Source organism: Neofelis nebulosa, chromosome 1 (assembly GCF_028018385.1).
Source record: "Neofelis nebulosa isolate mNeoNeb1 chromosome 1, mNeoNeb1.pri, whole genome shotgun sequence".
NCBI lineage: Eukaryota > Metazoa > Chordata > Mammalia > Carnivora > Felidae > Neofelis > Neofelis nebulosa.
In genome coordinates, this window is record NC_080782.1 from 43,159,683 (window position 1) to 43,187,387 (window position 27,705).

The window sequence follows — 27,705 nt, forward strand, 5'->3', positions numbered from 1 at the left end:
GGTGACCTATGGTTCTCCCCTCCCCCGACTCCTACACCCCCTCAGCACAGGGGCCCGTGAGGTCCAAGCCCTCCGCCAGCCCTTCTATATTCTTTCTATCTAGCCCTCAGGTTCACTTAGCTCTTTTTTTTTTCAAAAATTTTTTCAAATGTTTATTCGTTTTTGAGAGAGAGAAAGAGAGAGACACAGCGTGAGCAGGGGAGGGGCACAGAGAGAGAGAGAGAGAGAGAGGGACAGAATCCAAAGCAGGCTCCAGGTTCTGAGCTGTCAGCACAGAGCCTGACACGGGGCTCGAACCCATAAGGCTCACTTAGCTCTTTCCTCTTCCAGAACTTTCCAGAACTTCTGTACTCTGAGCACCAGACAGCCCTAGAGTCTGGAGACAGGGGTTGGGACCCAGGCTGCCCTACTCCCCAGCTCTGTCACCTTGGCTGAGCATTCTGTCTCTCTGAGCACTGACTTGGGAGTCAGCCAAGCCCAGGCTCCTATCTTATCCAGGTTTCACCTGTAATATAGGGACAGTAGTAGTACCTGGTTCATAGGGTCTGTGTGAGGGTAAAATGAGAAAATGGGTGTGAAGCAATAGGACAGACCTGGCATATAGAAACTGTTCAATAAATGGTTGCCAGCATTTTATCATCCTTTCCGTCTTTGTGACATCATTAGCTCCATTTACTACTGGGGAAATTGAGGCCTGATGTGGTATAATCTACCCAAAGTCCCACAAGGAGCAGGCCTGAACTGGGGAGGGTGGGGGGAAGGGGAGCCAAAGTCTCCTGACCTCCAGACGGAGACTTTTCCCACGAGCAAGGATAATCCCCGTCTGGAATGAGGGCTGTTTATTCTCTTTACAGGGCAGATCCGGGGATTGGCTTATTCATCTTCCACCACAGTCAGGAAAGAAAGGGTCACAGGCTCTGGGGTTCTCTGAAACCAGGACCCCCAGGGGGGGTGGGCTTTGTGCAGCCAGGCCATGTAGTGGGCGGGCTTTCCCTTGGCATGGCTCAGCTGCCCCTGAGTTGGCGGCTGGGCCTGTGAGTCACAGCTGCCCCACATCTCCATTCCTGTCCCCACTGGCAGCCGCAGCCCCAGACCTCTTGCAGCAGTCCAGGGATGCGAGTGGTTCCAAAGCGAGGTGCCCATGTTCCAGAAAGAGATGCCCCCTTCCCCTTATCAGAGAAAGCAAGCGATGGCCAAGATCACACAGTGAAGTGTGATGGATCTCAGACTGAAACCTGGTTCTACCTCAGGTGAGCCCTGCCAGAGGGCCCAAGTGAGGAGGTCAGGAAGCTGTGGCCTGGGTCTAAGATGCTTGTGCTGGGGCCCATGCCCCGGTTAGCTCTATTGCCCTGGCCCCGTGCTGCTGCCAGGGTCTGTCAGGCCCGGGCTGGGCTGTGGAGCCTACGGTCAGGACGGAGCTGGCCAACAGACACCAGGATGTCTGGCCCATGCCGGCCCCGCACCACTGACCGGCTGCAGTCGTGAGGGGCCTGGGGCCTGCTGGTCTGCACCCCTCTGCCCTGCCCTCAGAGCCACAGCTGGGCTCCTATTCCCTCGTTGGCCTCGCCCTGGCTGCACCCACCCCCGCCCACCTTCCTCTCTCTCTTCCTCTTCCTCTCTCTTGCTTGCCCTCTCTGCTCACTTCTTCCTGCGCTCTGGCCCCCTTGGGCGCCTCTGTCTTCCTTGCTCCCACTTGAGACCCAATTGCTAACTCACCAGGGCCTGGAATCTGGGCTGGAGCCGATGCCTCTCACGAGCCACACCAGCCTGGGCTGCGGGCGGAGTGGAGGGGAGGGCAGGGGGTGTCCCAGCTTAACAGCCAAAGCCAAAGCACATGGTGGGGTGGGGTGGGGGACACGGGAGGGACTCAGGTTTCTCCACATGAGCCTGTGAACAGTCCAGCTGGTCCCAGGGCCAGGCCCTACAGAGCCGGAAGAACCTTTTCATTTCACACCTTGGAAAACAGAAGCCCAAGGTCCAGGCCATCCAGCTGCTAGCAAGGGGTGGAGGGAGTGTGAAAATCCCCATTTTACAGATGGAAATGAGACTCAGAACCGAAGGACCCTGTGTGGGGACACTGTGGCCGGGGATCAGCCCTGTTCACCCCATTTCATATCTGTCACCTCCCAGCACAGGGACTCAAACCCGTGAGAGACCACGAAGTCCATGAGTGAGAAGCACCAGGTTTAATATTAAAATCTTTCCCTTAAAAAAAAAAGTACGCAGATAAGAAAATTTGATGGCATATAAAATAGCACTTCTGCTGTATAAATGTGAGTTAATGTGAGTCCTAAAAATACTTGTAAACCTAGGTGATTACATCTTTGGTACCGTAGTGAGAACCCACTCCATCTCCTGGATGGGCAGAGGGGGCTGGTGCCCGGGGGCTGCTAGGCTGCCCTCCCCCCACTTCCAGCTCTCTTCCTGCCAACAGTCTTGGCTGCAGCCCTCGCTCCCCTGGCACCTCCAATGCCCCCTGGGTTGGGGCATGGCTGGAAGAGAGAGTACAGTGAGTGGGCCTGGGCAGTGACAAAGCCATACCCCACAGTTACTCCCTTGGGGACCGGGCAGCTGGTGGGTGAGAAGGAAACCCCCAAAATATCTGCCTCTCGCACCCCTTCTCAGGTTCCCTAGAAAGCCTTCTTGTCCTTTCTGGGGGACCCCCAGACTCCTCACTGTCCATTATGTCTGTGGCACAGACCCGGACAGCTGCTGGAGAGGCAGACTGCGTGAGGTGGCCTGCTTTGCCCTCTCTGCCTCCTTTGTTCAGGAAGGCTCCAGAGGTGGTTGTGAGCCTGAAAGGGGTTCTGTAGTCTTCCCATGGGGCAGCTGCTGGGGGCTTTCCAAGACACTGGCTGTCACTTCGAGTCAAGACCTGGCCAGCTGGCCTTTTGGGACTTGCCCGGGGGCCTGGGGAAAGGGCACGGTTCCTGAATGCCCGGAGAGTGAGGCAGGGTCTGAAATCTCCCCAGACCCCAGCTGATGCCCAGGACGGAGGTTTGGGGCGTTTGGCTTTGCTTCATCTGGGCAAGCGTGCCACCCCCTGGAATACTCTAGAATGTTCGTGCTGGCAGGGCACAGGAAGTCACAGAGTCCACCTTGCTCATCTTTCAATAGGGCAAACAGGTCCGGACAGGATGAGGGATCCCTCCAGGGTCCCATGTCGAGTCCAATGCACAGCCTGATCCACACGTGTGGACGTCTTGGCGGGCCCACCAGCACGCTCATCACAGATGTGGGGCCCACCTGGCCCCGGAGACTCTGGTGGGTGAAGTAAGACTGGTGGTGACAAGGAAAAAGACCCCCGCACTTTGGGGGCCAGGAAGACACGAACGCAGGCACTTTGTATGGGGAGGTGTGTCCCAAGTGCCTGGGACAGCAGCTGTGGGCCAGGGTGTCCTGTACTTGGCTGGGCCCCCAGCATTAAGCGTGGATGGCCCCAGACCAGCTCGGGCCTGGGAAAGTGGAGACTGGCATTAAGGGGCGGTAGCTTCCGGATGAACACCACTGTCCAAGGCTGGGCCCCGGCTCACCAGGATCCGGGGATGCCAGAGTCCCTTCCCCAGCTCTTAGGTGGATGAAAGTGCAAGGAGAAGGCTACAGCTCCTTGAGGCGTAGCTGGCTGAACAGAAAAAAGCTAATCCCCCCCCTCCGGAACCTCGAGACTCTCTCTAGTGATTCCAGCCTCCCCACCTGTCAGCCAGGGAGAGAATCCCAGATTCTGCGTCACCGAGCCCGGCTTTCCCATCCTGTAGATGGAGAAACTAAGTGCCCTGGGAGAACCTTGGCCCCCAGTCACATGGCCTCCCCAGAGGCAGAGGGCTGGTCACGGCCCCTGCAGTCCTCTTGCCTCCTAAGCCAGCCCCAGCAGTTGGGTGCCACATGCCCACGGCAGAAGCTCTCTAGAAAGGGACAGCTGATGGGAGGCCAGGCCAGGCCGGGAGGCGCTGGGTGCTGGGAGGTAGAGGGGGAGCTCCAGGCAGGGCGAGGTGGGGCCAGCCCCCTACAGGAAGCTGTCCTCCGCCTCGGCCCGAGGCCCAGGGCAACACGAATCCAGTGGTGGCTCTGGCTCCACCTGGGGCTCGAGCTGGGGCTCTGGCTCTGGCTCCTCTTGGGGTTCCAGGGGGCTGTCACAGGAGATGGTAGAGGAGGTGTTGACTTCATTCAGGGTGGAGCTAGGAAGAGAAGGCACACGTGTGAGGGGCTGGGAGGGAGCCGGAGTAAGATAACAGCAATAATCAAGAACTTCCTGCGGGTGCAAGCTTGCACCATGCACCTTACACCCTTTAGTTCATTGAAGCCTTGTAAAGACTACATAAGAGGGACGCCTGGGTGGCTTAAGGGTCAGTTAAGCATCTGACTTCAGCTCAGGTCATGACCTCACGGTCCGTGAGTTCAAGGGCCACGTTGGGCTCTGTGCTGACAGCTCAGAGCCTGGAGCCTGCTTCGGATTCTGTGTCTCCCTCTCTCTCTGCCCCTCCCCCACTCACGCTTTGTCTCTCTCTCTCTCTCTCTCTTTCAAAACTAAATAAACATTAAAAAATTCTTAAAAAGAAAAAAAAAGACTACATAAGATAGGCACCATGAGGAAAGGGCTGATCAGAGAGGTTGTATCAGTGGCCGACATCACACAGCGAGACTTTGGAGCAGAATATCCAGTTAGCTCCAAAGCTCGTTCCTCACTCACCAGCAACTCCATTCCCTGCACTCCTGAAGCTGATCCCATTGGATCCTTCAGCAACCTCCAAATAGACCTGTGCGACCGTTTTCATTTTATAGTTGAGGAAACTGAGGCTCAGAAAGTGGAGGCAGCTTGTCTGAGGGCACATCGCAGGGCCAGCATTCACACCTCAAGGTGTCTGAACTCTGAGCTTAACTCCTCTGCACACTGGCTACCAGGAGCCTTGGAACATTTGCTTCTTACGGAAGGTGAGGAGGGCCTTCTAGATCTTGTGTGTGCTCCCAGCGGCCGTGGGAGATGGGTCTCAGGGTGGCTGGGGGCAGAGCTGGAGCTGAAACCCAGCCTGCGGTCGCTGCCACTGCACCAGAGGGGGGGATATGGTTTTGGGGGTGGGTCTGGCCTCACGGGGGACGCTCCTCTCCAGCTGAGGGAAGATCCTGTCGGAACATGAAGTCCAGGCAACGGCTGGGCCTTCTTCCAACCACGCCCCCACCCCTACTGTAACTTCACCACATCTCAAGGCAAAAGTAAAACGCGAATCTCCTTCCCAGCCTGAATTCTGACCTCAGTTCCTGTGGGCACTATCCCTCCCACAACCACGCCAGGCTCCCGGGGGGCCCTTGGGCCATGGTCCTGGAGAACAAAGCAGAGGCCAGGGCTGGCGATGACCCCAGAGTGATACACAGGGTGCCAGGGATGCCGATTAGATTTCCTACCTCTCCTTAGGGCCTGGATAGGATGAGAGGGTGGATGGTCTGTGGGGGCCACTTTTCAGGAAACAGCTACCTTGCAGCTAAGCCCTAGCCCTTCTGTCTCTTACCAGCCTGCCCTTTCCTCCTGAGGTCATCAAAGGTCAGATGAGTTCAGTTCTCTCTTCTCCTCACTGGCAGGAACAAGTGCTCACCCTAGGTAGCTTGCTTCTAAGGCAAGCCTGATGGAATGAACATACACACACACACACACACACACACACACACACACACTGCACACTATTGCCTTGGGCCTCAGGCCACAGTGGCTACCTGGCAAGGCTGGGGGAACCCTCCAGGGGGCCCTCATCAGCAATCTCGGGTTTGGGGTCAGGCAGGGGGATGATATAGTCATTGTCACTCTCGTTGGGCTGCACAGCAGTGTAGAGCACAGAGCTGGTGTCCAGGGGGGATCGGAGTCCATTGAAGCCGGGAAAGCGGGCTTGGGACCGAAGGACAGCTGGGTGGTCGCTCCTCAGAAACTCCTCATCCACCTGCTGGTACTTCTGCTCCGCAGGGAGGGAGAACCCAAGAGAGAGGGATGTTCAGACCAGAAATGCCCGTGGGGATCATCTAGCATGAGACTCTGACCTGGCCCTTCCTGCCTAAGGCAACTGGTGCTCAGAGAGGAAGGAGACCTACCCAAAGCCTCACAGCCGGGAGGCTCTCCCACCTGGCATCTCACAAGACCAGGTGAGCTCAGGGCCCCCCAGGGAGGGGGCAGTCGGCAGACTAGTGCCCGTGACCCTCACACTTCCCCTACTTCGGAGTAGACAGGTGTGGGCTCTCCCCCCACCTCAACCTCCTTCAGTGGGGCCTCAGTTTCTCTAACTACTGAATGGTGACAACCCACTCCATCTCACCGGGCGCTGAGCTGGGACAAGATGTGGGGGGGAGTGTGGTTAGGAACGGACAGGGGACAGGGAGCGCGCATCACCCCTCCCTGTAACTCCCTCTGGTGGACAGGCCCTACTGGCTTCATTGGCCTCAAATGAGCCCACAACAGGGTCCAAGCTGTCCGGCCCTTAGCAGACATGGAGCCTGGGGTTGTTCAGACTTCTGAAGGAGACCCAGGCCGTGGCATGGGTGCAGAGACATGAAAAGGGAGCAGGATGAAGGGGGCTGTAGGCATCGACTTCCAAGCAGGACGTCATCTCAAAAACCTCTGTGCTGCTAAAATAAATTCCACTCATAGCTCCAGCCCATCCCTTACTAGAACCAGCAGGGAAACTGAGGCCCAAGAGGATACAGGGTGGTCCCTCAAATACCAGCATGACACACAGAGTCAGTGTCTGACTTCTGGACCAGAACTCTCCATTTCGCTGCCCCGACATACCTTCTTGTACCCCTCACCCAGCAGCCTCTCGAGAAGCAGCACCAGCTGGGAGAAGGGAGGCCGGATCTCAAACTTCTCTTCCCAGCACTTCTGCATGATCTCGTAGCTGGGGAGAGGTGCACAGGGGGTCAGGGTCTCTGGCTCAGAGTCTGCCGCCTCCAAGAACGAGGTGGGTAATGAAGGGAGTTGGGGAGGACAGGTGAATGGGACTGTTTTTCCCACTCCCTCAAGGCCCTCCCTCCACCGGTGGTTCCATGGGGTTGACCACTCCCTGGTGAGCACACGGCCCAGGCAGGTCTGGCTGGTAGGAGTTTTCATGCCCTGCTCTGGATGGGTGGGCACGAGACCCCAGCTGAGCCCTTGACAGTCAGCTTGGGGCCTTTTACTTGAACTATGGTGGAAGCAGTGAGGAGGTAGCCATGTAGCCTGAAATCCAGGCCAGCGCAGGGGACAGCAGAGACCAGGTAAAACAAGAGATTCCTGATGACGGCGTCTGAATGCCTAGATCCAGCTATAGCAAAGTTTTTCTAGCTCCCTGAACTAATCTATTTTCACCTTAAGCTGGCAACATTGGACATCTATGGTTTGTACCCCCCAAAAAAACTCTCCCAAAGGCTCCACTCACATCTCATCAGAGGCATGGGCAGGCTGGGCCATTCGGTAACCCCGCTTGATGGCATTATAGAACTGCTCGTTCATGGGCAGCTCTGGGTAAGGGGTGCCACCTGTCAGGGAGGAGAGACAAGAGATACACAGGCTCAGACATGTTGGAAAAGTGGCAGGTGCCCTATTCTATGGCACAGGGAGAGGCACACCAGCCCTCGAGTGGGCGAGGGTGCAGTGGCCTCGGCACTGGGAGATGTGGCTCTTGTAGAGGCTCTGGACAGAGATGACTGCCACCCCCAGAATCAGAGAACCAGAGGAAGCCAGAGTCAAATAGACTTTTTGATGTCACTTCCAGACCCCTCGAGAGATGGGGAGGTAAAGAGACCCAGGGAAGACAAGGGACTTGCCAAGCTCACACAGCAGCGAGACAGCAGCAGCACTGTGACTCGAGCCAGAGAGCCCTGACCCCCCTCGCAGAGCCTGTCCCATGGCCCCACCAGGCTGGGGGTGTGAGTGGCCAGTGTGCCGTGCAGCTGAGGGCTGGGGGAAAAGGAAGCATACCCAGGGTGAAGATCTCCCAGAGTAGGATCCCGAAGGACCACACATCACTCAGGGTGGTATAGAGGCTGTTGAAGATGCTCTCGGGAGCCATCCACTTCAGAGGCAGGAAGGTCTGTGGGAGGGCAAGACGGCACTAAGTACCAGGACAGCCAAACCTGGGCATGGGGAGGAGGTCTGGCCTCCTTACTTAGTAAGGCCCCCGCGCCTTACTCTCCAGACCCTGAGAGCCCGCCTCTGCAGGCATACAGATCCCACACTCATCCCAGTGCTGGCCAGAGGATCAGAAGGCCATGTTTTTTCACCCACAAGCTGGTCACATGGCAGCCTCTACCCTAAGGAGGAGCCCCAGGGTCTGAGGCCTCTTACAGAACGGCCCTTCTTCCTGATCCCAGTAGAGGCCCTGGCCAGGTTGGCAGACAGCAGGGGCGCCAGGGACATGCCAAGGTGCCACCCAACTCTCACCCGGCCGCCTTAGATCTCTTGGGTCTAGAGACCCTCCATCTCTGGGGTTCACTGTCCCCTTGTGGAAAGTGGGAACATGAGTGGCAGGCAGAATGGTCACCAAATATACACTTGACCTGCTTCCCTCTTCCCAGAACCCATTACAGCTGGTCCCTCGCCCCCTGTCGTGACCAGTGAATCTGAGCCCCGGGATCACCCTTACAACCTTAACATCTCTGCCCCCTCCTGCCCCATGCACAGCCGGTGGCAAAGCCTGTCACCACTGGGCAGGGTAGGCCATGAGGAACTCCGTCCTGACCCCCTATATGCCGCAGCCACGCTGACCAGGAGGAAACCTGTTCCCAGGTCACACGGGTCAGGGAAGGTACTCACGCTGCCTTTGGAGATATAGTTCGAGTCCCTCATGATGTCACGAGCCAGGCCAAAGTCACAGATCTTGACCAGCTTGCCTTCACAGATGAGCACGTTCCTGGCTGCCAGATCTCGGTGGACGCACTAGGTTGGGGGAGATGGGAGCTGAGGCCTTGGGGGCAGTTGTAGGAGAAGACCTCCCCATCAAGGGCTTTGGGGAGAATGCATCGCCACACAGGCATGAGAGGCCACGCGGTGAGGGCTTTGACTATCCTCACCCACCAGAGTTGTGGTGAGGGGACGTAGCTGCCATATGGAGCTATGTACTTGGAGGACCCTGGCTGGCTTGGGTTGCCCACCTCCCCATGACCCTGTTCCGCTCGCTGCAACCATACGTACATTCTTGGAGGCCAGGAACTCCATGCCATTGGCCACCTGGTAGCTGAAGCCCACAAGATCTGTGTAGCTAAGCACCGGGGACTCGTTGATCAGAGTTGCCCGACAGGTCCTCTCGGGAGCTAAGAGAGAGAGCACAAGTTCACCTACTTATTGTGTCTCCACATGGCCCACAGAACCCCCGCCCTTTTATTCACCGAGGCCGAATGTCCAATACAGGTAACTACTAACCCTCTAAGTCTCCCACAAAAGGAAAACAATTGCCAAATATCTAATGTAAACCTCTCCTACCTTATCAGTGCTCTCATTGGCCGGAAAAGCCTTTGGCATTAGCCTGAGGCCTGGGCCACCTTTTCTCAGCCTGACCTGCCCGCTTCTCAAGGACACTGGATCACCCTTGTGCCTGTGGTGTGCCAGCACCCCAGGAGGCCAGGTACTCCTCCAACCCAACTCCTCCCCTCTGGATCCAGAAACAGAGGCTCCCGATGGGGCTCCACCACAGGACAGCTTTGGGCAGGTGGCTAACCTCAGTTTCTGCATCTATGAAATGGGTACAAGGCCACCTTCCTCCTAGTAAGAAAGGCTGTGATAAGAAAGCATGATTATATAGGCAAGGGGGCGGTGCATAGGCATGCACCCACCTGTGGGGACGTAGTTGTCATAAGGGGCCACGTAGCTGGAGGACTCGATGTCTGCATATTTGATTCCTCCTTTCATGTCCAGCATGGGCACGTAGTCCACCGACTCGTCCTTGCTCATGTCCATGTAGCCGCCGTCACTCTCCCCAGGAAGGGACACGTGGCTGGGGGAGAGAGGAACATCCCAGGAGGAGCCACAGGCTGTCCTTTTCCTTCCCTTCCCGCCCCTGCTCGCCCCCAGGGCCCACCGGGCGCTATTACTCAGGGATTTCTTCTTTCCACTCATCCTCCTTCAGCTAGTCACAACTTGAATGGCCACGCAGTGAGCTCTCTCAGCCAGCCTGTGGGGCCCTAAGCTGGGCACTGGGGTGCTAAGAGGACACAAGACCCAGTGTGTGTCCTTAGGGAGCTCACACCTAGGCATGATCACAGCACCCCAGCATGAGGGTCATAAGAAGAGCATGAAGCAGGTGCCTTTCTGTGACACCATCCCGCCGTGATGCCCTGGGAGGCCCCAGCCACAGCCCAGAGGCGGCAGGAATTGCCCTAATTCCCTGCAGCACCTGCTCCCCAGAGAGCTACGGGACCGTGTATGCATGTGTCTCTAGAGGTAGACCAAAGACCGGAAGGAAATCGATCAAATGTTGGGGAGGACAGGGGTGAGCCGTAATGTCTTTTAAGGATTTTCTGAAGTTATGCTTGTCTCTGCAATAAACCCATCTTGCTGTTGTCATCAGCAGAAGTAGGAAAAGTTACTTTTGGAAAAGAAGAAGAAAGACACTGCATTGCCCACGGGACACCGCACACCAGACTCCCAGCAGGGAGCAGAGCACCGTGCGCTGCGATGGGAGTCGGGCCTGGGACCGGAGAGCCCCAGGTGCTCACCGTGCAAGGAGAGGGTATCACGACACAGAGGGAGGGGCCGACGGGTCACATCCACAGAGAGTGCCCAGCCCAGGGCGGGACCCCTGCAGGCAGTCCGTAGCTGGCAGCCAACCCCACCAAGACCATCACCAGAGTGTTAAGCCAGTTCCGGGGGAGGCCAAGCCCCGGGTCCCAGACTGACCCTTGAAACAGCCCGGGCTCCTACACCTTGTCTGCCCACCCTGGCCTCGGCCTCCGCCCTGGCCAGGAGGGAGCGAGCAGGTGCTCCTGGGGGCTCCACGAAGATTCGGGTCCCCGGCCTCCTTTGGTACCTGGACAGAGGGAGCCCCGCGGGCAGGGCGTTGCTGTAGAGCTCGGCGCTGGGCGGGCGGCGCTTGTCTGAGCAGCGCTGCAGGAAGGTGTGCTTGTTGCGGTGAAGGTAGTCCACCAGGTCGCCGTAGCGGCAGTACTCCGTGATGATGTAGATGGGTCCTAGGGGGGCACAGCCTCAGCGACAGTCCCCGGGGGGCCACAGACTTCCCATGGGGGCCCTGAGGCCGACCACCGGCTGCACGTCGGGAAGGCAGTGGGGTAAGATGGCCGAGAGGCTTTGGCACCAGGCGAACCTGGGTTCTCTTCCCGCCTCCGCGACCATGAGCGAGGTACTTATTCTCCCTGAGCTTCACTTTCCCCATCTGTTAAATGGGGCTAACCGCACCCACCTCCAAGGGCTGTCCTGAATGTTCCTAAGGTAATGCCTTCGTCGGCGCGGCTCAGGGCCCGGCACATGGCAAGTACACAGTGGTACATATCACCAACTTATTCTGGAGCCCCGTATATAAAGGAAATCAAGGCAACTATTTATTATCAGGTTATTGGATCCATTCAAATACAACACATTTACTTGAAGCCAATCAGTGGGAACGGGAAGATATTGATGAAAACAAAAATTTTGAAATGGGTGATCTTGCGGACATAAATTGGCCTATGTACGCAATGTACTTCTGTATTTTATTTTGGTTGCACAATACTGAGGAAAATTCCAAATCTCACAATAAGCAGCTGCAAACAACGATTACATTTTTTTTTTTTTTTTTTTTTTTTACAGCCTAACTTGCAATCAGAGCTTCAAATAAACACACTGGCTAGAGAGGCTTTATTCTGTGATCTGAATGAAAGCCACTGCCAACCAGCATGCTGGTGGCCTCCAGTTGTAGGGATATAACTCACCTCACAGGGGCCATGATTGATCAGTTTGTAAAATGTATTGTGAAAATTTAAAAATGTCAGAGGACCTGGGGCACCTGGATGCCTCAGTCAGTTAAGCGTCTGACTTCGGCTCAGGTCATGATCTCTCGGCTCGAGAGTTCGAACTCCACATCAGGCTCTGTGCTGACAGCTCAGAGCCCGTTTCAGATCCTCTGTCCCCCTCTCTCTGCCCCTCCCCCACTTGTGCTTGCATTTCCCTCTCTCTCTCTCTCTCTCTCTCTCTCTCAAAAATAAATAAACGTGGAGAAAAAATGTCAGAGCACCCCCGGGGTTTGGAAATGGCTGACCTGAGGAGTCCGTGGGCCTTGAAAGTGTTGTGATTCTGTGAGTTTGTAAACCCCACCCCCGTGTGGGTCTGTGAGGTGAGGGCAGGATGGGCGCAGACCCTCCAGCTGGAGTGTCTCGTTGTCTGTGGATTGAGGACGGGTGGGCAGGGGCCAGGCCTGGGCTGCTGGCATTTTCCAGAATCCTCTGGGGGAGTGGTTTTGGTACCTCCTTTGGTGCAGGCCCCCAGCAAGTTGACCACGTTCAGATGGGGCCCAAGGTGACTCATGATCTTCAGCTCTGACATGAGGGCCTGCTTCTCGCTGCTGCGGGCTGTGGCTGAGGGGGAGACGGGGCCTCAGGCCTGCCCTGTCACCGAGGCCCCAAGGAGGCCCTTCTGCCCCACCCCGTGCTGGAAGACCCAGATGGCCGAGGGTGGTGAGGACCCACGTGCAGGGGGAGGAGAAAGAGGATGGGAGGACGGTCAGGGAGGGAAGGAGGTGCCAGGAGGAGGGGGCAGGATGAGGAAGCCTCTTAGCCAAAGCAGAATCTGGAGTGGTGCTGGCCGCCAGGTGACCGGACCGCTTGCGCCCAGCAAATCAGAATCAGGGAGTGCCTGGATGTGCGGGCAAGGGGCAGGGGAGATGTGGGGCCCAGACGTGAGGGAGGGGCAGGCTCCCAGGACTCACATTTCAGCATCTTGACCGCCACTTTCATTGTGGCCTGAGAATGGCTCAGGCCGTGAGCTGTGGCCTCCACCACCTGCCCAAAGGCCCCAGAGCCGAGGGTGCGTCCTGGGGTAGAGACAATCCCTCAGCTCCTGGCCCACCAGGAAACGGCATACCCCATCCTCTCTGAGGTCAATCCCCCAAGCCACCTGGACTTAAGGTGTTCCCCTAAAGGAGTCTCCTAAGATAAGACCTCAGTGTTTGGCAGGCCTTCCTGGTGTCTCATCTAAGTTCTGCCTGCTTTCTGGACCATCTTTTGTCCCTGGAAGCCTTCTTCCCACCCCAGAAGGGTGCTCAGCTCCTCTGTATGCCTCACCCTCTCCAGCTAGACTAAGCACAGGCCTGGCATGCAGGCTGTCTTCTATGAATACTTCCTCTCTCGCCACAAAGGTCTCCTAGCTCACAAAGGCACAGGATCATAGGACCTCAATGCTGAACGGTCCCTAGGGGACCACCTTGCCCATTATATGGCGGCGGGGACACTGAGGGCCAGAGAAGGCAGGACGGCAGCCCTGGGTCTCAAAGCTAGTCATGGCAAGGCTGGACCACACCTCAGACAGTCTTCCCCCCGACCTCAAGTACCCAAACTGCTCCACGACTACTCCCTGGACTGACCAAGCACAAGCTGGTCCCGTGGCAGCTCCCAGGTAGAGTCATAGGGCAGCTGCATAGGGTCCACGTAGATGTACTCATGGCCATCAGAGCTCACAGATTCAATCACCTTCCATCGGATCTCATAACGTGGCTTCTGTAGGACCGACACCAAGGATGGATCGTCAGAGGAGTTCTGGGCTTTGGGGCCCACGAGCCTATAGCCCCTTACGGAACAGATGGAGCAGGAGCCCCTGAGGCCAGGGAGGGGCAGAGGCATATTTGAAGTCACACAGCAAGTTACTGATAAAGCTCAGCTCCGTGGGCTCAGTGAGAACAGATGACAACAGGCCTTAGCTGGGCAGTGGCTGAAGAGGGGCTAACGGCCAAGGGCCCGGCTCATCAGAACCTCTTACCAGCTTCTCCCAGAGCATTGGCTGCTCCCCAGATGAGCATAGAAGGGCAGGCAGCCCCGGAAATGGACACAAGCTAGGGGCACTCGGCTGGGTATGGACAGCCCCTCCCCATGCTGGGTCACTCGCAGCAGGAATCTCAGAAGGATGTAAGCTTAGAATGTCGAAATCATAGCATGTTGGAATCACAGGATTGGAATCATAGAATGATAGAATCATGGGTGCTGCAATCTTAACTCGGGAATCTTAAAACGTTGGGATCATAGAATAATGAAGCCACAGAACAGGGCATTGAAATCACAGGTTAATAGGACGCGAACGCATTTCATTAGAATCCTGGGAGTCTCTGGGGGTGAAAGGTGGAATTCTGGAGTCCATGGTCCACCCAGAAAGTGCCTTGCCCTGTGGCTGGGAGGGGCAGGACTGATGTCCAAGTAAGACCCAGGAGGGCAGAGCAGGGGCAGGGGACCCCAGATGGCCTGGACCAGGCCTGAGATGGCCCTTGCTGCTGGGGGTGGAGGCAGCTCGGACACTGGTGCCATTCTATATCATTTTACACCTGCCCTGTGTGCTGGGCTGGGACGTGGACAGATCCTATAACATTCAAGGATGGCAGGGGCCTCCGTGCAACAAAAAAAAAAAAAAAAAAAAAAAAAGGAAAAGAAAATAGTGTACCAGTCTGCACCCATTAGGCAAGGATGGGAGATTACCTTCTGCCAGAGCATGATGAGGATGATGAGGGAGATGATTGTGAGGACCACCAAGGCCAGGATGGCCGAGATCACCACCACCTTGAAGGGCAGAGCTGGAAGCAGAGACAAGAGCTGGCCATAAGCAAAGAGGGAGCTTGGCAGCTGCCCTGGCCACCCCTCACCCCACCTCCAGAAACACGAACCCTCTCTGCTTGTCCCCGTCTCCATTAACCATACCCGTGACATCAGACTCACAGCCCCTCCCTCTGGGCCAGAACTTCAGCCTCTCCCATAAGTACCCACGTCCCTAAGTAACAGCTGTAGCTCAGCTCACTGTGGGCCCCCATATCCCTCAGCCCTTGCAAGGATCAGTCTGGCCTGACCACGTGTGACATGTCTGACCAGGCCTGACGTGTCTGCCATGGCTTCAGACTAGATGCCAGCTCCTGATGACTAGACTCACCTCGCCTCTGAATCGCTGCCCTTGCCGGGGCTGTCACAGCTGGGACAGAGCCTGACCAAGTGGCCAATGGACTGAGTGACTGAGCTCACACAACCTGATGAATCCAGACTGTTTCCTCCTCTACTTCCCTGAGTACCCAGTGGCACTGGGGTAGTGACAGTAGTTATAAGGTGTATCCCCCAGGGAGCAGGGGTAACCAGGTAGGGCTAACTCTGGGCCCCCAAGTCCCAAGTCTCCTCCCTAAGGCCTCAGCCTCTTTGCTGCACAACTTCCCATTCTTTCCCCCTCCCTCTGCACCCACCCAGGCCAGACCCTCATCCCCCCCTGCCCTGACCCACTGGCCACCCATGGGTTCCCTGAAGAACTCATTCCCTCCCCCTCTGTCCCCCATCTGCCCCTCTTGGCTCCCCTGGAGGCCCTGTCCCTCCTCCCTAGGGTCGCAGACCGACATCACTCCTCTCCTCCTTCTCCCCACCAGGTCACACATCGCAGTCCTGGGAAGGAAGACTGAATCTTCCAAGGAGCCATCTGAGTACAAAGAAGAGGCTTCATCCAGCCATGGTAGTTTCCCCATGAGCTGGTACACAGCTTCCCCTCCAGGTGGCACATGAAAGATTTACTCCTGTCTCGCTCCAAGTTGGTCGGCAGGTGCCCACTTGCTCAGGGATATATGTGCATGTGTGTACATGTGAGTGAGATAAGGTATGAAAACCTCCACCTATCCCATCCCAGGGTGGGGGGCTGGAGGCAGCTCTGCGTACGGAGACACATGTGTGGGCCAGCTCACCGACCTGTCAAAATGCCTCACACAGCCCTCAACGCTCTGCTTGTGCTGGCTTCTGCCCACCCCTGCAGCTCCTCCTTTACCACTCCCTTGCCTCTGTCTCCTCTCTCCAGCCCCTAAATCACACACATACTCTGTGCTCCAGCCAAGATTTCTCTGATCCCATCGTGCCTCTGGGCTCTTGCACAGGCCATACATTTTTACCGGAACACCATTCCTCATCAGCTAACTCCCAGGTTATCTTTTCAGGTATTGACCTAAAGCTTCCTTTTTCCAGGACACTTTCCTGAATCCCATAGCTGGACATGGAGCCCCCTCTTCTCTTTAGGCTTTCCCCCATAAAGTACTGACCCCAGCAGTGGGACTGTCTGTTTCCTTCTCTGCCTTGTCTCTGGGTTGTGGGCACTAGAAGGGCAGGCAGGGCTGGGCCTTCCCCAGTGAGAAGCTGGGGATTACTATTCCATTATTATTTACTGAATAAGGAAACGAGCGAGTAAATGAAGTACAAGCAGACAGGTATATGCACACACAGGAACTAGCAGGGAGCAAGAGCATCCAGGTACTGGAAAAGACTATTCACACAGACAAGAATCATGCACGTCTGTGTATCTTCTAACAGACGTGCATTGTGCAGCAGGCATCTGTGGGCCGATTGTGTTTGCCCGCTGTCACGGAAAGGTGTGCTGCAACTCCATGCTTACACAGACGCACACATGCATAGGAATTCTACATGCACTGTTTGCACACCTGCACGGGGATTGTGCATGCGCACGTACGTGCATACAGACATACACTCCTGGATTTATATACATGTCTGGGGATTGGGCATATTCATATACGTGGTTTATAAACATACACTCGGTGGGCTGACACACAAGGCAGGTGACAGACATGCAGTCCAGCTTTACATGCGTGTCTGGGGGTTGGGCATTCTTCATTGTGTGGTTTACAAATCTACACTTGGAAGGTTTGCACCTGCGTCCAAGGATCAGGCCTACTCATATGCATGGCTTATGACATGCATACAGCGTACATATACTATAGCCATGATTTATGTCAGAGACTCGGATGTACACACATATGCCAATACTGTGTTGTTGTGTGAGTGTGTAAGAGCACACACTCTGGTGGGTTTCACAATGCTCCTGAGTGCCCACAGACACACTGACTCCAGCCCACTGGGCTCACAGGCACGGATCCAAGTATGGCAGGGTTGTGATGGGGGTGAATGGTCTTCAGGGGCCACCAAGGCGGGAGGACTCACAGTGTGGCACCACGGTGACCTCCTGCATGTCGTGGCCCAGCAGGTTGTGCAGAGTGCAGCGCACGGACAGAGGCTGATCCACACGGCGCAGGCGCAGCGTGCTCACCACCTCGAACTCCTGATCCTCAGGCCAGTAAGTCACGTTAGTCTCCAGCTGGCTGTCCTCCTCGGAACTGTTCCCCAGTGGGGTGGGCGGCAGCTCGCGCGGACATCTGCCGGGAGAGCTAGTCGGGTCAGCTTCCAGTCCCTTCCCTCTTCGGACTGGGAAACTGAAACCAAAGGCAAGCAGCGCCACAGGGCGGTGGTGGAAGGAGGCTCCCCTTACCTCCACCCCTCTGCCCGCCCCCCACCCCGCCCCACAACCCCCTTCTGGTTCCTGCTTCTTCCCAATGCCTGGTCCTGAGCTCGTTCCTCTTGTGGCCCCTAGACTGACCGGCAGAGGGCGCTCCTACCCCAGAACGGAAAGCCCTGGATGGCAAAATCCACTCCATTCATTTGATCATGAGTCAAGGTAAGGAAACGGACACTTTAGGTCATACAGAGAATCTCCAAGAAGCCACATCTCCTAGGACTGGGCTCTAGCCTGGAACAATGTGCCCAGAGAAGGGGCTGATCTAGACGACCTTCACTGGGTCCTTCCAGCCAGCTGTGGTTACCCTGGGAGACAGAGGCCCCAGGTCTGCTCACCTTTTGAGGTCACTGCAGGTAGACCAGGTGAGGTGTGGCTGGGGCATGCCCCGGCCGCGACAGCGGACTGTCTGCTCCCCGCTGGCAGGATGGTTTTCACTCAGCTCCAGCACACGGACAGGCACTGTGTGGAGAGGGCAGGAGGCCAGGAGGTGGGGAGGTCAGAAAGGACAGTGAGAAAGGCCCTCAGGAAGGACCTGGCCCAGCCTCTCCCCCCGGGGTGGGGGAAGGGAGCTTCAGGCTGCAGGTGAACATTAAATACCAGGAATCACCGTGTGAAAACTGACAGATTCCCCTTCTTGGTACTTCAAAGAGGAAGCCTCAGTGGGGTGCTAGTCTGTCTCTAACACCTCTCTGAGACTGGCTTTTAACAAAGACAAGAGCAGGTCTGAGGGTCAGAGAAAGCCCTGGGAAAGCGCGAGCATGGAACTAGAATTTCATAGCATTGCTTTGTTTCCTCAGAGTTTATTTTAGTGGTTGCTTTCTATTTATGACATGTGATGCTGATTTTCCATCTACAATTGAGAGGTTAAATTCTCTTTCAAAATAAATTTATTTTTAGACAGTCAATTGACAAAACAGTAAGTCTTCAGTGTGTCATTCCCTTGCTCCAAACCCTGCAGTGGCTGGTCATTTCCGTCATAGTAAAAGCCAAGGTCCATACGGCAGCTCTAGAGGACTGTACCGTCTGCCCTCCTCCCAGCCCCCAACTGCCAGGCCTCAGCTCTGACCTCACCTCCCACCACTCCCCCCCTCTCTGTTCCAGCCACACAGGCTTTCTGCTGTTGCCGCTGCCTTCGTACAGCGTGGTGGGCCCTTTCCCACCAGCCACTTGCCTGATGGCTTCCCCTTGAAGTCTTCACGCAAACGTCGCCTCCCTGAGGCCAGCTCGATGAGGCTATATGCGCCCTGAACTCTCAGTCCTGTCTACCCAGGCTCTTTTTTTCTACGGCACTCCTTACCTTCTAACCTTCTATGTAATTTGCTGTGAGGTTTTAGAAACACCAGTCTAACCCAGTGGCCTCCTTGTATAACTTGAGGCCCAAAGAGGGGATATACTGAGTTCATCCAGCAGTGGAAGTGTTGGAGCTCAGCCTAGAAGCCAGCCTCGAGTCCTCAGCTCCTGCTCCTGCTCCTGCTCCCCCTATGGGTGGGTGGACAGTGTAGAGAGGGAGAATTGACGGAAGCGGGGGTTGGGGGTTGGTGGGAGGCAGGGTGGAGGGCCCCTCACCATTGACCTGCAGCTGGAAGGAGATCTGGGCCTCTGCATCCTCGTGGAAGGCCCGCATGGTGTAGTAGCCAGCCTCAGCCACCTTCACCCGCACCAGTGTCAGTTCTGACACATACCTGGGGAGCAAGACAGGCCCAGCTGCCAGAGCTGGAAGGACTCTTATGGGAACCACCCCCCCCCCACCCCTGCCAACCTCCTTGTACAGACAAGAAAAACAAGACCCAGGGAGGGACAGGGGCTTCCCAAAGTTACACAGGCATCGGTAGCAAAGCCAGGACTCTCCTGAATCCCCACCTACAGGAACCTGGCTCCATTGAGCCAAGAGGGAGTGTTGGGTAGGAGGAGGAGGGTGGGGGGAGCACCCTTTCCCTCTCCCCCTCCCCCCTACATCTCCCCCTTGCAGAAAGGCCTGGCATTGCTTTATCCTAACATACCGTGCCTGTGTCAGCCTGCTCATCAGCCTCCCAGCCACCATCCATGCACAGGTGGTAGTGGCCTGCCTGGCACCCTCTTCCCTCTTCTCTGGCCTTTTTCTCCTCAGCTGCTCCCTGCTGGCTCCACCCATCACAAGGACAACTACACATCTGGGTGATCGTCAGAACAATGTCTGTTTCCCCCATAGACGGGAAATTCTAGGAGGCATGGAGTAGTCTATCTGGATCTCTGCAGCATCCCCCAGTGCCTGGCATGGCACCTCGCACATAGTGGGCTCTCGGGAAAGGTGGGTCTACGTTTATCCAGTGGCTGAAGGCTGTGGGCTGCCTGGTAGCTGCAGAGAGTAACTTCAAGAATGGGGTGGGTGGGTTGCTGCTCACCGGGTCTCAGACACATTGCGTGTGGACAGGGCAATCTCGCCTGCGCTGGAGTCGCCTAGCGTGCGGTTGTCCTTGAGCCACATGACAGTAGGCGGCGGGTAGGCCTCGAACACCACCTGCAGAGTCCGGCTGCGGTGCAGCTCCGCGAATTGTACGGCGTCCAGCTCTCCCAGCAGCTGCACGTAGCCACTCTCTGCAAGGGGCGGCTGTCAGGGGCGGTGCCCCGGGGGCGGGGCTGTGCCCGGCTACCAATAAGGCAGCGCCTCCTGGAGGCGGGGCTCCCGGAGGCAGGGCATCAACTGAATGCCAAAGGAGCCCAGCCTTCTGGGGGCGGTGCTTCAGGCTTTAGGAGCCTGACGAGAGATGGAGTTACCGGAGCTGGGGTTGACGTTGGAACTAAGACGGAAGCAGGGGCCAAACTGAGGGGTGATACTGGTTTGGGAGCCAGGTTTGAGATTGGGACTGGAGTTGTTCTTACCGGGAGTGTTCTGGCTCAGGATTGCGGCTGAGGTGAGTTGCAACATGGTTGAATTTGAGGATGGGGCTGCCTGGGCCTGGCATGGCAGTTGGGTTTAGAAATCTGGTTGGGGCTGAGGTTCTGGCTAGGCAGAAAGCCTAGGCTGGGATTAGAGTTGGATTTGGGGCTGACATTGTGTTTTGGTTTGGATTTATCCCGGAAATAGGCTCTGGTTGGTACTGAATGAAGCTAGAGCTGTCCTTGAATGTGACTGACAGTACCCCGGGGCTGTGACAGTGTCTAGGTCCGGCTCAGAAAGAGGGTCGGGGCCAAGCCCAAGGCACGCACCAACCACAGTGACATTGATGGACTTTTCATCTCGATGGTCATTCACACTCTCCGATACATTGCAGATGTAGGTCCCTGAATCGCCAAGCTCGGCATTAGGGATGTGCAGGATGGAGCGTATGTGGGAGGGTACATTGAAGAGGAAGTCAGTCACTGGCTCCACCAGCCGCCCACTCTGTAGGGACAGGTGGGGAAAGCCCCCCAAATCAGGCCGTGTCCAAGAAGTTAGGCTGCAAGTCAAGATATCCTTCCCTCCTTGGCCCTTCCTCCAACCCCTGGCCCAGCGTTACCTCCATGCGTGGGTATGTCCATTCAAAGTTGACCACCTCATTTCCGGTCACAATGCACATGATGGTGATATTCTCACCCTGGCGGACCACAGTCTGCACTGCATTCACTGAGACATTGATGGACGACACTGATGGAGAGAGACTGGCTTAGGGATGAGGAGGCCACCACCAGCCACCAGCACTTCGGCTTGGGGATGGGGTAGGGGTTCCGAGAGAGAGAAGTGATGAATGGTGTAGAAGATTCATTCATTCAACAAATATTTATTAAACATTTCCTATATGCCAAGTGCTAGTCTAGGCACTGAGGCTTTAGCAGTAAACATGACAGACAAAATTCCTGTCCTCATGGAGCTGACATTCTAGAAGGGATGAGAGTCTTGAAACCAATGTCCTCTCTGGGCATCTAAGTATAGGAGACATGCATTGAGCACAACCACGCACCAGGCAGCCTCTGTCTTTAATCCTCACAATAATCCCACTAGGCGGGCAGTCACTATTTCCCCCATTTTACAGAGGAAGAAGTAGGCTCAGAGATTGTATGCCTTGTGCAAAGTCACTCAGACGGGAAGCGCACGGCTGGCCTTCAAACCCACCTGGCTCCAAGGCCTGTGCCTTTGCCTGACCCAATGTACAGCCCAGCCCTGCCACTAACACTTCCCATAACCTCTGAGTGTCAGGTTTTTCCTCTGCAAAATGGGGAAACACCACCTGCCTTCCAAGACTACAGTGAAAATCCAGTGAAAAATGGAATTGCACACTTCGTAAAACTGGAAAGGGCTATACCTCTGCGGAGGGTCATACTTGCCTCTGCTGAGCATCAGGCCAGAAAGGGGGCTCACCCTGGAGACTGTAGACATAGTAGGCTTCAGAATCCACTTCCCTGTCCCCGATGATGGTTTTGCAGACATAGGTCTTGTCCTCGAAGATACCAGAGAAGCCACGTTGGTGGTCATAGGGGATGGGCAGTGGAATATCCACTTTCTTCTCGTGCAGTGTCACCACCAGGCTCGGATCTGTCACTCGGCAGGGAATTGTGATCTCAGATATTTCCGTGAGAAAGATGAACAGGTCCTCGGGGAAAACCGGAAGAAAGCCCATAGTCGGATCTGCCAGGTGTGGAGCCAAGAATGAGGGTCAAGGTGGCTGCTTTTCTGGCTATCCCCTGAATTTCTGTGTGTGACCTTGAGCAGGTGTCTTCCCTTCTCTGGCCCTCAGTCTTCCCATTATAGAATAAGGCTGCTCTCAGAGGTCTCTTCTAGCTTTCACATTTGATACGGTCAGCACCAGGGTGAGAAAGAAAATAAGCCACAAGTCAAAGGGCAGCTAGTACCTGGGGCTTGGAGAATGGGAAAGTTAGGACATGGAGGCCAAAAGAGAGCATACTGGAACCTGCTGAGAATGAAGAGTTCTTGGGAGCCAGGAATGGGGTGGGCTGGCAGGGAGGAGTCAGATATCCAGACCAAGGGGTGGGCGTAAACACAGTCCTGGACTGAGCCAGGCTGGATTCCATGATTTGTCTGCATTTCTAAGCTGGCTGTGCCTCACAGTGTTCACTAAGCACTCTCAGCTTCCCCCAGACACCTGCAGTTGAGAAGTCAGGGAGTGGGCACACAGGCGGGGGCCCTTACCTGGCACAAAGATGTAGAGCCGTTTTCGCTCAGCAGGCTCCGGCCCGAGGGAGTTTTTGTAGGTGCAAAAGTATTCTCCCGTGTCTAGCCCAGTGACATTGGTCAGTGTCAGTGTGCTGGAGAAGGTGCCATCCTGGTTCTTGGCTGTTTTCTGCAGGGGCTTCTGGGACATCCGTTCCCACACCACCGGAGCTGCACCCGAACAGGTCAGAACGAAGGTGCTGGAGATATTGAGGACAAGCTCTGGCTCCGGAGGTGTGATGACCAGGCCCCAGGAGGCCTGTGGTCCCAGCAGCAACAGCAGGGGCAGCAACAGCACCTGGCCTTTGGGAGAAAAGGCATCGGATGTCAGGGCACAGGCGCGTCAGCACCTCCCCCCGCGGCTGACCCTGGAGGAGACCATATCTGCACAGTCCTTGAAGAACACACCTCCCTAATCCAACAGAGACTGGAACCCGTGCCTCTGAAGCCTGCTTGTCAAGTGCCTGGTCCCCAGGGACTCCTTCTAGCCTCCTGGCCTCCTGATCTTAGTGTCTCTCCATCCTAAGCCTCAGAGTCCTTCAGCTATGCTGTGTGCAGGCTGTGGGCATGTTCTCCCGAAAGCCTCAGGAAATCCTCGGGAAGCAATTCCCAGGCCTCCAGTTCCTGCATTACTTCCCAGGTCACTTTCTGAGCTCCTTCCCTGCAGCTGCCCCAGCTGCCCGGGTTCCATCCAAAGCCCAGAGGTGGCCTTGCTCGGGGAGGGTGGAGCACAGTAGTTCAGAGTAGGTCAGACTGGGCAGGAGAGACTCAGCAGCTACTGGGAGCCAGAGGGAACTGGGGTGTGAGCGGGAGGGAGGGGCGGTCAGGTGATTGGTTCCCCTCCCCCTGCTGATATCCTCCGGGAAAGGTTCTATAAGCCACGTCCCCCAGACCTATGGGTGCTCAGCCAGCCAGTCAGTCATCCTTCATCCTTGGTAGGCTGTCAGCTGGTCACTGATTGCCAGTGACCATTGATTGACTAGCTGGTCGGCCACCCAGCCCCTGGAGCACCGAAAGCATGTAACAGGCAGCAGTGAGGGAAGGGTGTGCTAGGAGAAGCCCAGCCAGGCCTTGGGAGCTCACAGCCAGTGAGAGATCCAGGCAGGGGAGGGGAGTCCCAGACCGGAAGCAGACCAGCCAGGCTGATACCAATGAGTCCTCAGAAGAGGTGAGAGACGGAGGTGACTGTTAGCAAATGGGGTGGGGGCAGCTGGTGAGGGGCCATGGGGTACGGAGGACCGAGCAAAGGATTTGAGCTAATGGCTCTGGACAAGCAGGGGTCCACCGAGGTTTCTGAGTTGAGTGGGCAGTAGAAAAAGGCCTCCACTGAGAGCCACAGGAAAGGCAGGAAATTGAGGTTCAAGAGCACGGCAGGGCCCCTGCCTCCCAGGCCCTGGTGCTATCATGCACCACCCTCCCAGGGCCCCCCTGCCCCTTTGACGACAGGAGCTAGCATGGCACTCAGAAGCTGCAGTGTACCTACCTTTGAGGACAGGAGCTGGCATGGTGCTCGGGAGCTGCGTGGTGTCCTGCAGAGTTAAACAAGGGTCAGGGCTCAGGGCTAGCCGAGTCATTTCAAAGTCTGACTTAGCATGTGGGTTCTACAGAGTAAACCCCAGCCCCAGTAAACCCAGTCTCCATGTCCATGGGGCTGAAGTCAAAAACCACCCATGTCCCATTACCAAGAGGGCACTCATGCCCAAGGGTCCCCTCCCCCTGCACGGGGCTTGGCCTCGGGGTGCCTGGACCCTGCTTTGGCTCTGCCTCTACCTCTCCAGTGGCCTTGGCTGAACCCAGGCCTCTCTGGGCCTTAGTTTCTCTGTATGTACAGTGGGAGAGGGGACTTGGGCTGGATGGCGTCCAGCACCCGCCAGCTCTAATAGCCAGTCCTCCGGGTGACAGTTCCAATACCAGGCTCTTATCTGCCAGGACAAATATTTGGGAAAGCGTGATGAAAGGCGTGGGGGAGCTGGAGGGGGTAAGCCAGAGCCCAGAGAACTCCCACAGGCTCCACAAGCACAACAGGAAGTGGAGGCGGCTGTGGGAAGGGAAGCGGGGGAGTCAGGACTGCGGAATGTAGGGGGGCACCTCCGTGCCTGGCCCCCTCTACTCAGCCCCAAGCTACACAGGGAGGCCCAGGGGAGAGGGGCCAGGGGGTGGGCCCAGGGGAGGCCCCACTGCACGGCAAGGCTTCGAAGGTCCTTGGAGACTACTGAATTCAAGTCTTCCACCCCCAGTGTCCGGATGGGGAAACTGAGGCTCTGAGAGGGAAAGAAGTTTGTCCAGGGTGACACAGCAGAACTTGTCTGAGAGGGAGACAAAGAGGCCTGGAATGATAGAGGCAGAGAGAGACAAACACAGAGACCAAAGGAGGCAGCGAGAGACAGAGGCAGGAACACAGAGACACAGACTGCATTAGGTGGGTCTTTGCTCGATCCCTGCCCTTGGCAGCCCTATCTGAGGGTCCCAAATAACCACCAGTGGCCAGGCTTACAAGGGTCTGCCCACGGCATCGACAGGAAGGAGGCCAGAAGTGGACAAGATCACAGAGCAAGAAACGTGAGAAGTGACCACATGACCGGGCAACAGGGAGCCTCCTGGTGCTGCGGGGCTGCTGACTTCCCTGAGGGGCTGCCCAGCCAGGTCCTGCTCCTGCGGCCAAGCCTGGCTTGCCCCCACTCCACTCCCCACCTTGGCCCTTTTACTCTCCAATCCAGGGCCAGGGTCCCGGTTTGAGCCCCGGCGCGGCTGCCTCCTGTGCCACTGCTGTCCCTATGTCCTCAGTCTCCAACTCTCAAAGAGGGATGACGGGAAGCTTACCACTCACAGGGCTGCATTGACACATACTGGTGGACCCCAGGCTCCCCTCTGCCCAGCACCCCACGAAGCTCCCTGAGCAGCTCTGCTCTGCCCTTCTTCCTCCTCCTGCCCCTTCAGACTGGCCTGCCTGAGGTTCCCCTCATTTCTCCCCTCTCCTCTCTCCCCACTGTCCCAGACCCGAAGCCCAGCCCTTCCACACACCCCCACTCCCTTGCCTTCTGCCCCAGCCCCTCCAGCTGGATGCCAGGCCTCCTCCTGCAGGAGGGAGCCAGGCCGTGGCAGAGCCAGCAGCCCCCACGGAGGCCCATCTGCCCCTCGGTGGGTGCCCCTCTGGCTCCCCCCTTCCTGCCCGAGATCTCAGCCAAAGAAAATCATTAGCAGCCCAGGCTGGGGGAGGGGGTCATTTCAGCCTCCCTGCCCCTCCCCTCGCAGCCTCCCTGGCTGGCCACACTGTTTATTATTCTAAAGGAGGAATTTGGTCGGCTGGCCTGGAGATGGGAGGTCACTGTAACCAGGCTTGGCCTGGCTCTGGAAGGCTGGGCCATGCCGGCTGGGCCCCCAGTTCCCCTGACCCTGGCTCCTCTCCTGCTGGGCCTCGGGCTGGGGGCAGCTTAGAGTCTTTGAGACTCTAATCCATGAGGGGCCTTCTCAAACAGGCTGTGGCCCAGAGAGGGACAGAATCATGACCTAGTCACACAGCAAAAAAGCAGAATCAGGCTAGGGATAGGATAGGCCGGTCAAAAGAGCTCAGAGCGAGTATAGATGCCCCGGGGATCTTGGACTGACTTCTCTCTTTAGGCAATGAGCATTTTGGCTCTAGTCACAAGGGACCGCAGACTCGCTGGGAGACTCAGCAAGTCCCCTGCCTTCTCTGGGACTCAGTTTCCCTATGAATATAGGGAGAGGTTCAGATGGGTCAACTCAAAGAGCTATCCTGTTCTAAAACTGCTTTTTTGACTGGCCAGGGAGAAGGTTCTAGTCACTATTATTCCTGCTGGGGTGGTTTAGGGAGGTGAGGGCTGATGAGAAGGAGGGGGCTACATTAGTGAGGCTGGAGTCACGTGAGAATCCATAACCCATCTCATTCTGTGGATTGAATTTCCCTGACCATTTGGTCACAGACATGCCGTGTGGACTCTGACAAGTTGTTTCCCTCTCTGGGTCTTACTTTTCCCATCTCTACAATTAGGAGTTAGACGGTCTTTCAGGGGACTTTGAGACAAGTAAGCTGGTGATACGGAAACCCCAGAGGTGGCATGGACAGCAAGCCAGAGGAGGACGGGGAAGAACCAGAGTGGAGTTTGGTGGCACCCAGACCTAGGCTCCCAGGCCATCTTTAGATGACTCCCTGACAGGCCCAGTTATCTACCTAATGCCGACGGACCTCTGTGCTTCCCAGAGGCTGCTGTGGTTCCAGCCAACCCCAGAGAGGTCCAGGCAGCTGATGTGGAGGTTAGGGGCTTTCCTGTGACAACTCCCTCTTCTTTAAGGGGAGGGCTGCAATCCAGGAAGGAGCCACCCGGGACAAGGTGGATGTCACAGTCGGGAAGCAGGCACCCTCCGACCTGCCATACTGTCCTGCCTGGGGAGGCCCCTGAAACAGAAGGAGGAGACTCTCAGGGATCCCCCCTCTGCCCATGAGGAGAGTGCTGAGGACCAGGAAGGCCTCACGATTCCTCTTATTTTGGCCCGATTAGGGGGACAGAGGTCAGTCCCAAGATGCAATAATTGCCCAGCTCCTCACAGTGAATCAAGGACCTCAAGTCCAGGGGAGCAAGCGTGCTTGGGGATCCCTCCTGAGCCCAGCCTTCCCTCCTCCCGGCTCTTCTGAGTCTCCACTCCTTTCCCACCACCTTAATCTAAATAAATCCAGTCCCTCTTGGCCACATCCGCCAGCAGCAGCTTCCCTCCCTCGGGGTCCCGAGACTCCCACGACACAGGGAGGCCAGGGAGGAGGGCCTCTGCGGCTGCCAGGGAGGGAGGCTTGCATACGGTGAGCGTGGATGCACACGCACACACCCCCGCCTGCACATTCACTCGCACGCTGCTCCGAAACACATCTGTGTGCAGCGGGCCATGTGTGTGCCCAGCCCCCACGCAGGCACTCAACATGTGCCTGCCCACGCAAGCCCCACGTGCACACACTCCCCTCCCTCCCCGTGCCCAGCACACGTGCGCACGGCACAGACTGCCGCCTGCATGCCTCCCACACGCTCATGGGAGCGTGCACGTGTGCAGAGCTGTGTGCACACGATATGCACAGAGCGTGTGCACACAGGCCCAGACACACCTGAAC

At 56.6% G+C, this 27,705-nt stretch overlaps 1 protein-coding gene across 3 annotated transcripts in view; it reads right to left on the reverse strand.

Annotated features, from left to right (window-relative positions):
• Positions 1–2,167: 2,167 nt before the first annotated feature.
• The window catches only part of PDGFRB (platelet derived growth factor receptor beta), a 37,580-nt gene continuing 12,042 nt past the window's right edge, over positions 2,168–27,705 (reverse strand). Inside the window, exons 2-24 of one of the 3 annotated variants that reach the window (XM_058719947.1) lie at positions 26,779–27,003; positions 24,073–24,118; positions 22,569–22,892; positions 21,780–22,046; positions 20,941–21,068; positions 20,651–20,825; positions 19,846–20,038; positions 19,031–19,146; positions 17,800–17,923; positions 17,113–17,324; positions 14,620–14,714; positions 13,521–13,653; positions 12,867–12,971; positions 12,406–12,516; positions 10,977–11,136; positions 9,784–9,944; positions 9,146–9,264; positions 8,768–8,890; positions 7,934–8,045; positions 7,392–7,491; positions 6,767–6,872; positions 5,704–5,936; positions 2,168–4,175 (exon numbers count right to left, since the gene is read on the reverse strand). In XM_058719947.1, coding sequence (XP_058575930.1) covers positions 4,004–4,175; positions 5,704–5,936; positions 6,767–6,872; positions 7,392–7,491; positions 7,934–8,045; positions 8,768–8,890; positions 9,146–9,264; positions 9,784–9,944; positions 10,977–11,136; positions 12,406–12,516; positions 12,867–12,971; positions 13,521–13,653; positions 14,620–14,714; positions 17,113–17,324; positions 17,800–17,923; positions 19,031–19,146; positions 19,846–20,038; positions 20,651–20,825; positions 20,941–21,068; positions 21,780–22,046; positions 22,569–22,892; positions 24,073–24,094 — 3,291 coding nt within the window. In that variant the 5' untranslated portion in view covers positions 24,095–24,118; positions 26,779–27,003 and the 3' untranslated portion in view covers positions 2,168–4,003. Of the gene's footprint in view, positions 4,176–5,703; positions 5,937–6,766; positions 6,873–7,391; positions 7,492–7,933; positions 8,046–8,767; positions 8,891–9,145; positions 9,265–9,783; positions 9,945–10,976; positions 11,137–12,405; positions 12,517–12,866; positions 12,972–13,520; positions 13,654–14,619; positions 14,715–17,112; positions 17,325–17,799; positions 17,924–19,030; positions 19,147–19,845; positions 20,039–20,650; positions 20,826–20,940; positions 21,069–21,745; positions 22,047–22,568; positions 22,893–24,072; positions 24,119–26,778; positions 27,004–27,705 lie in introns of those variants that run through there. The other 2 variants (XM_058719938.1, XM_058719954.1) reach the window with 2 other exon arrangements.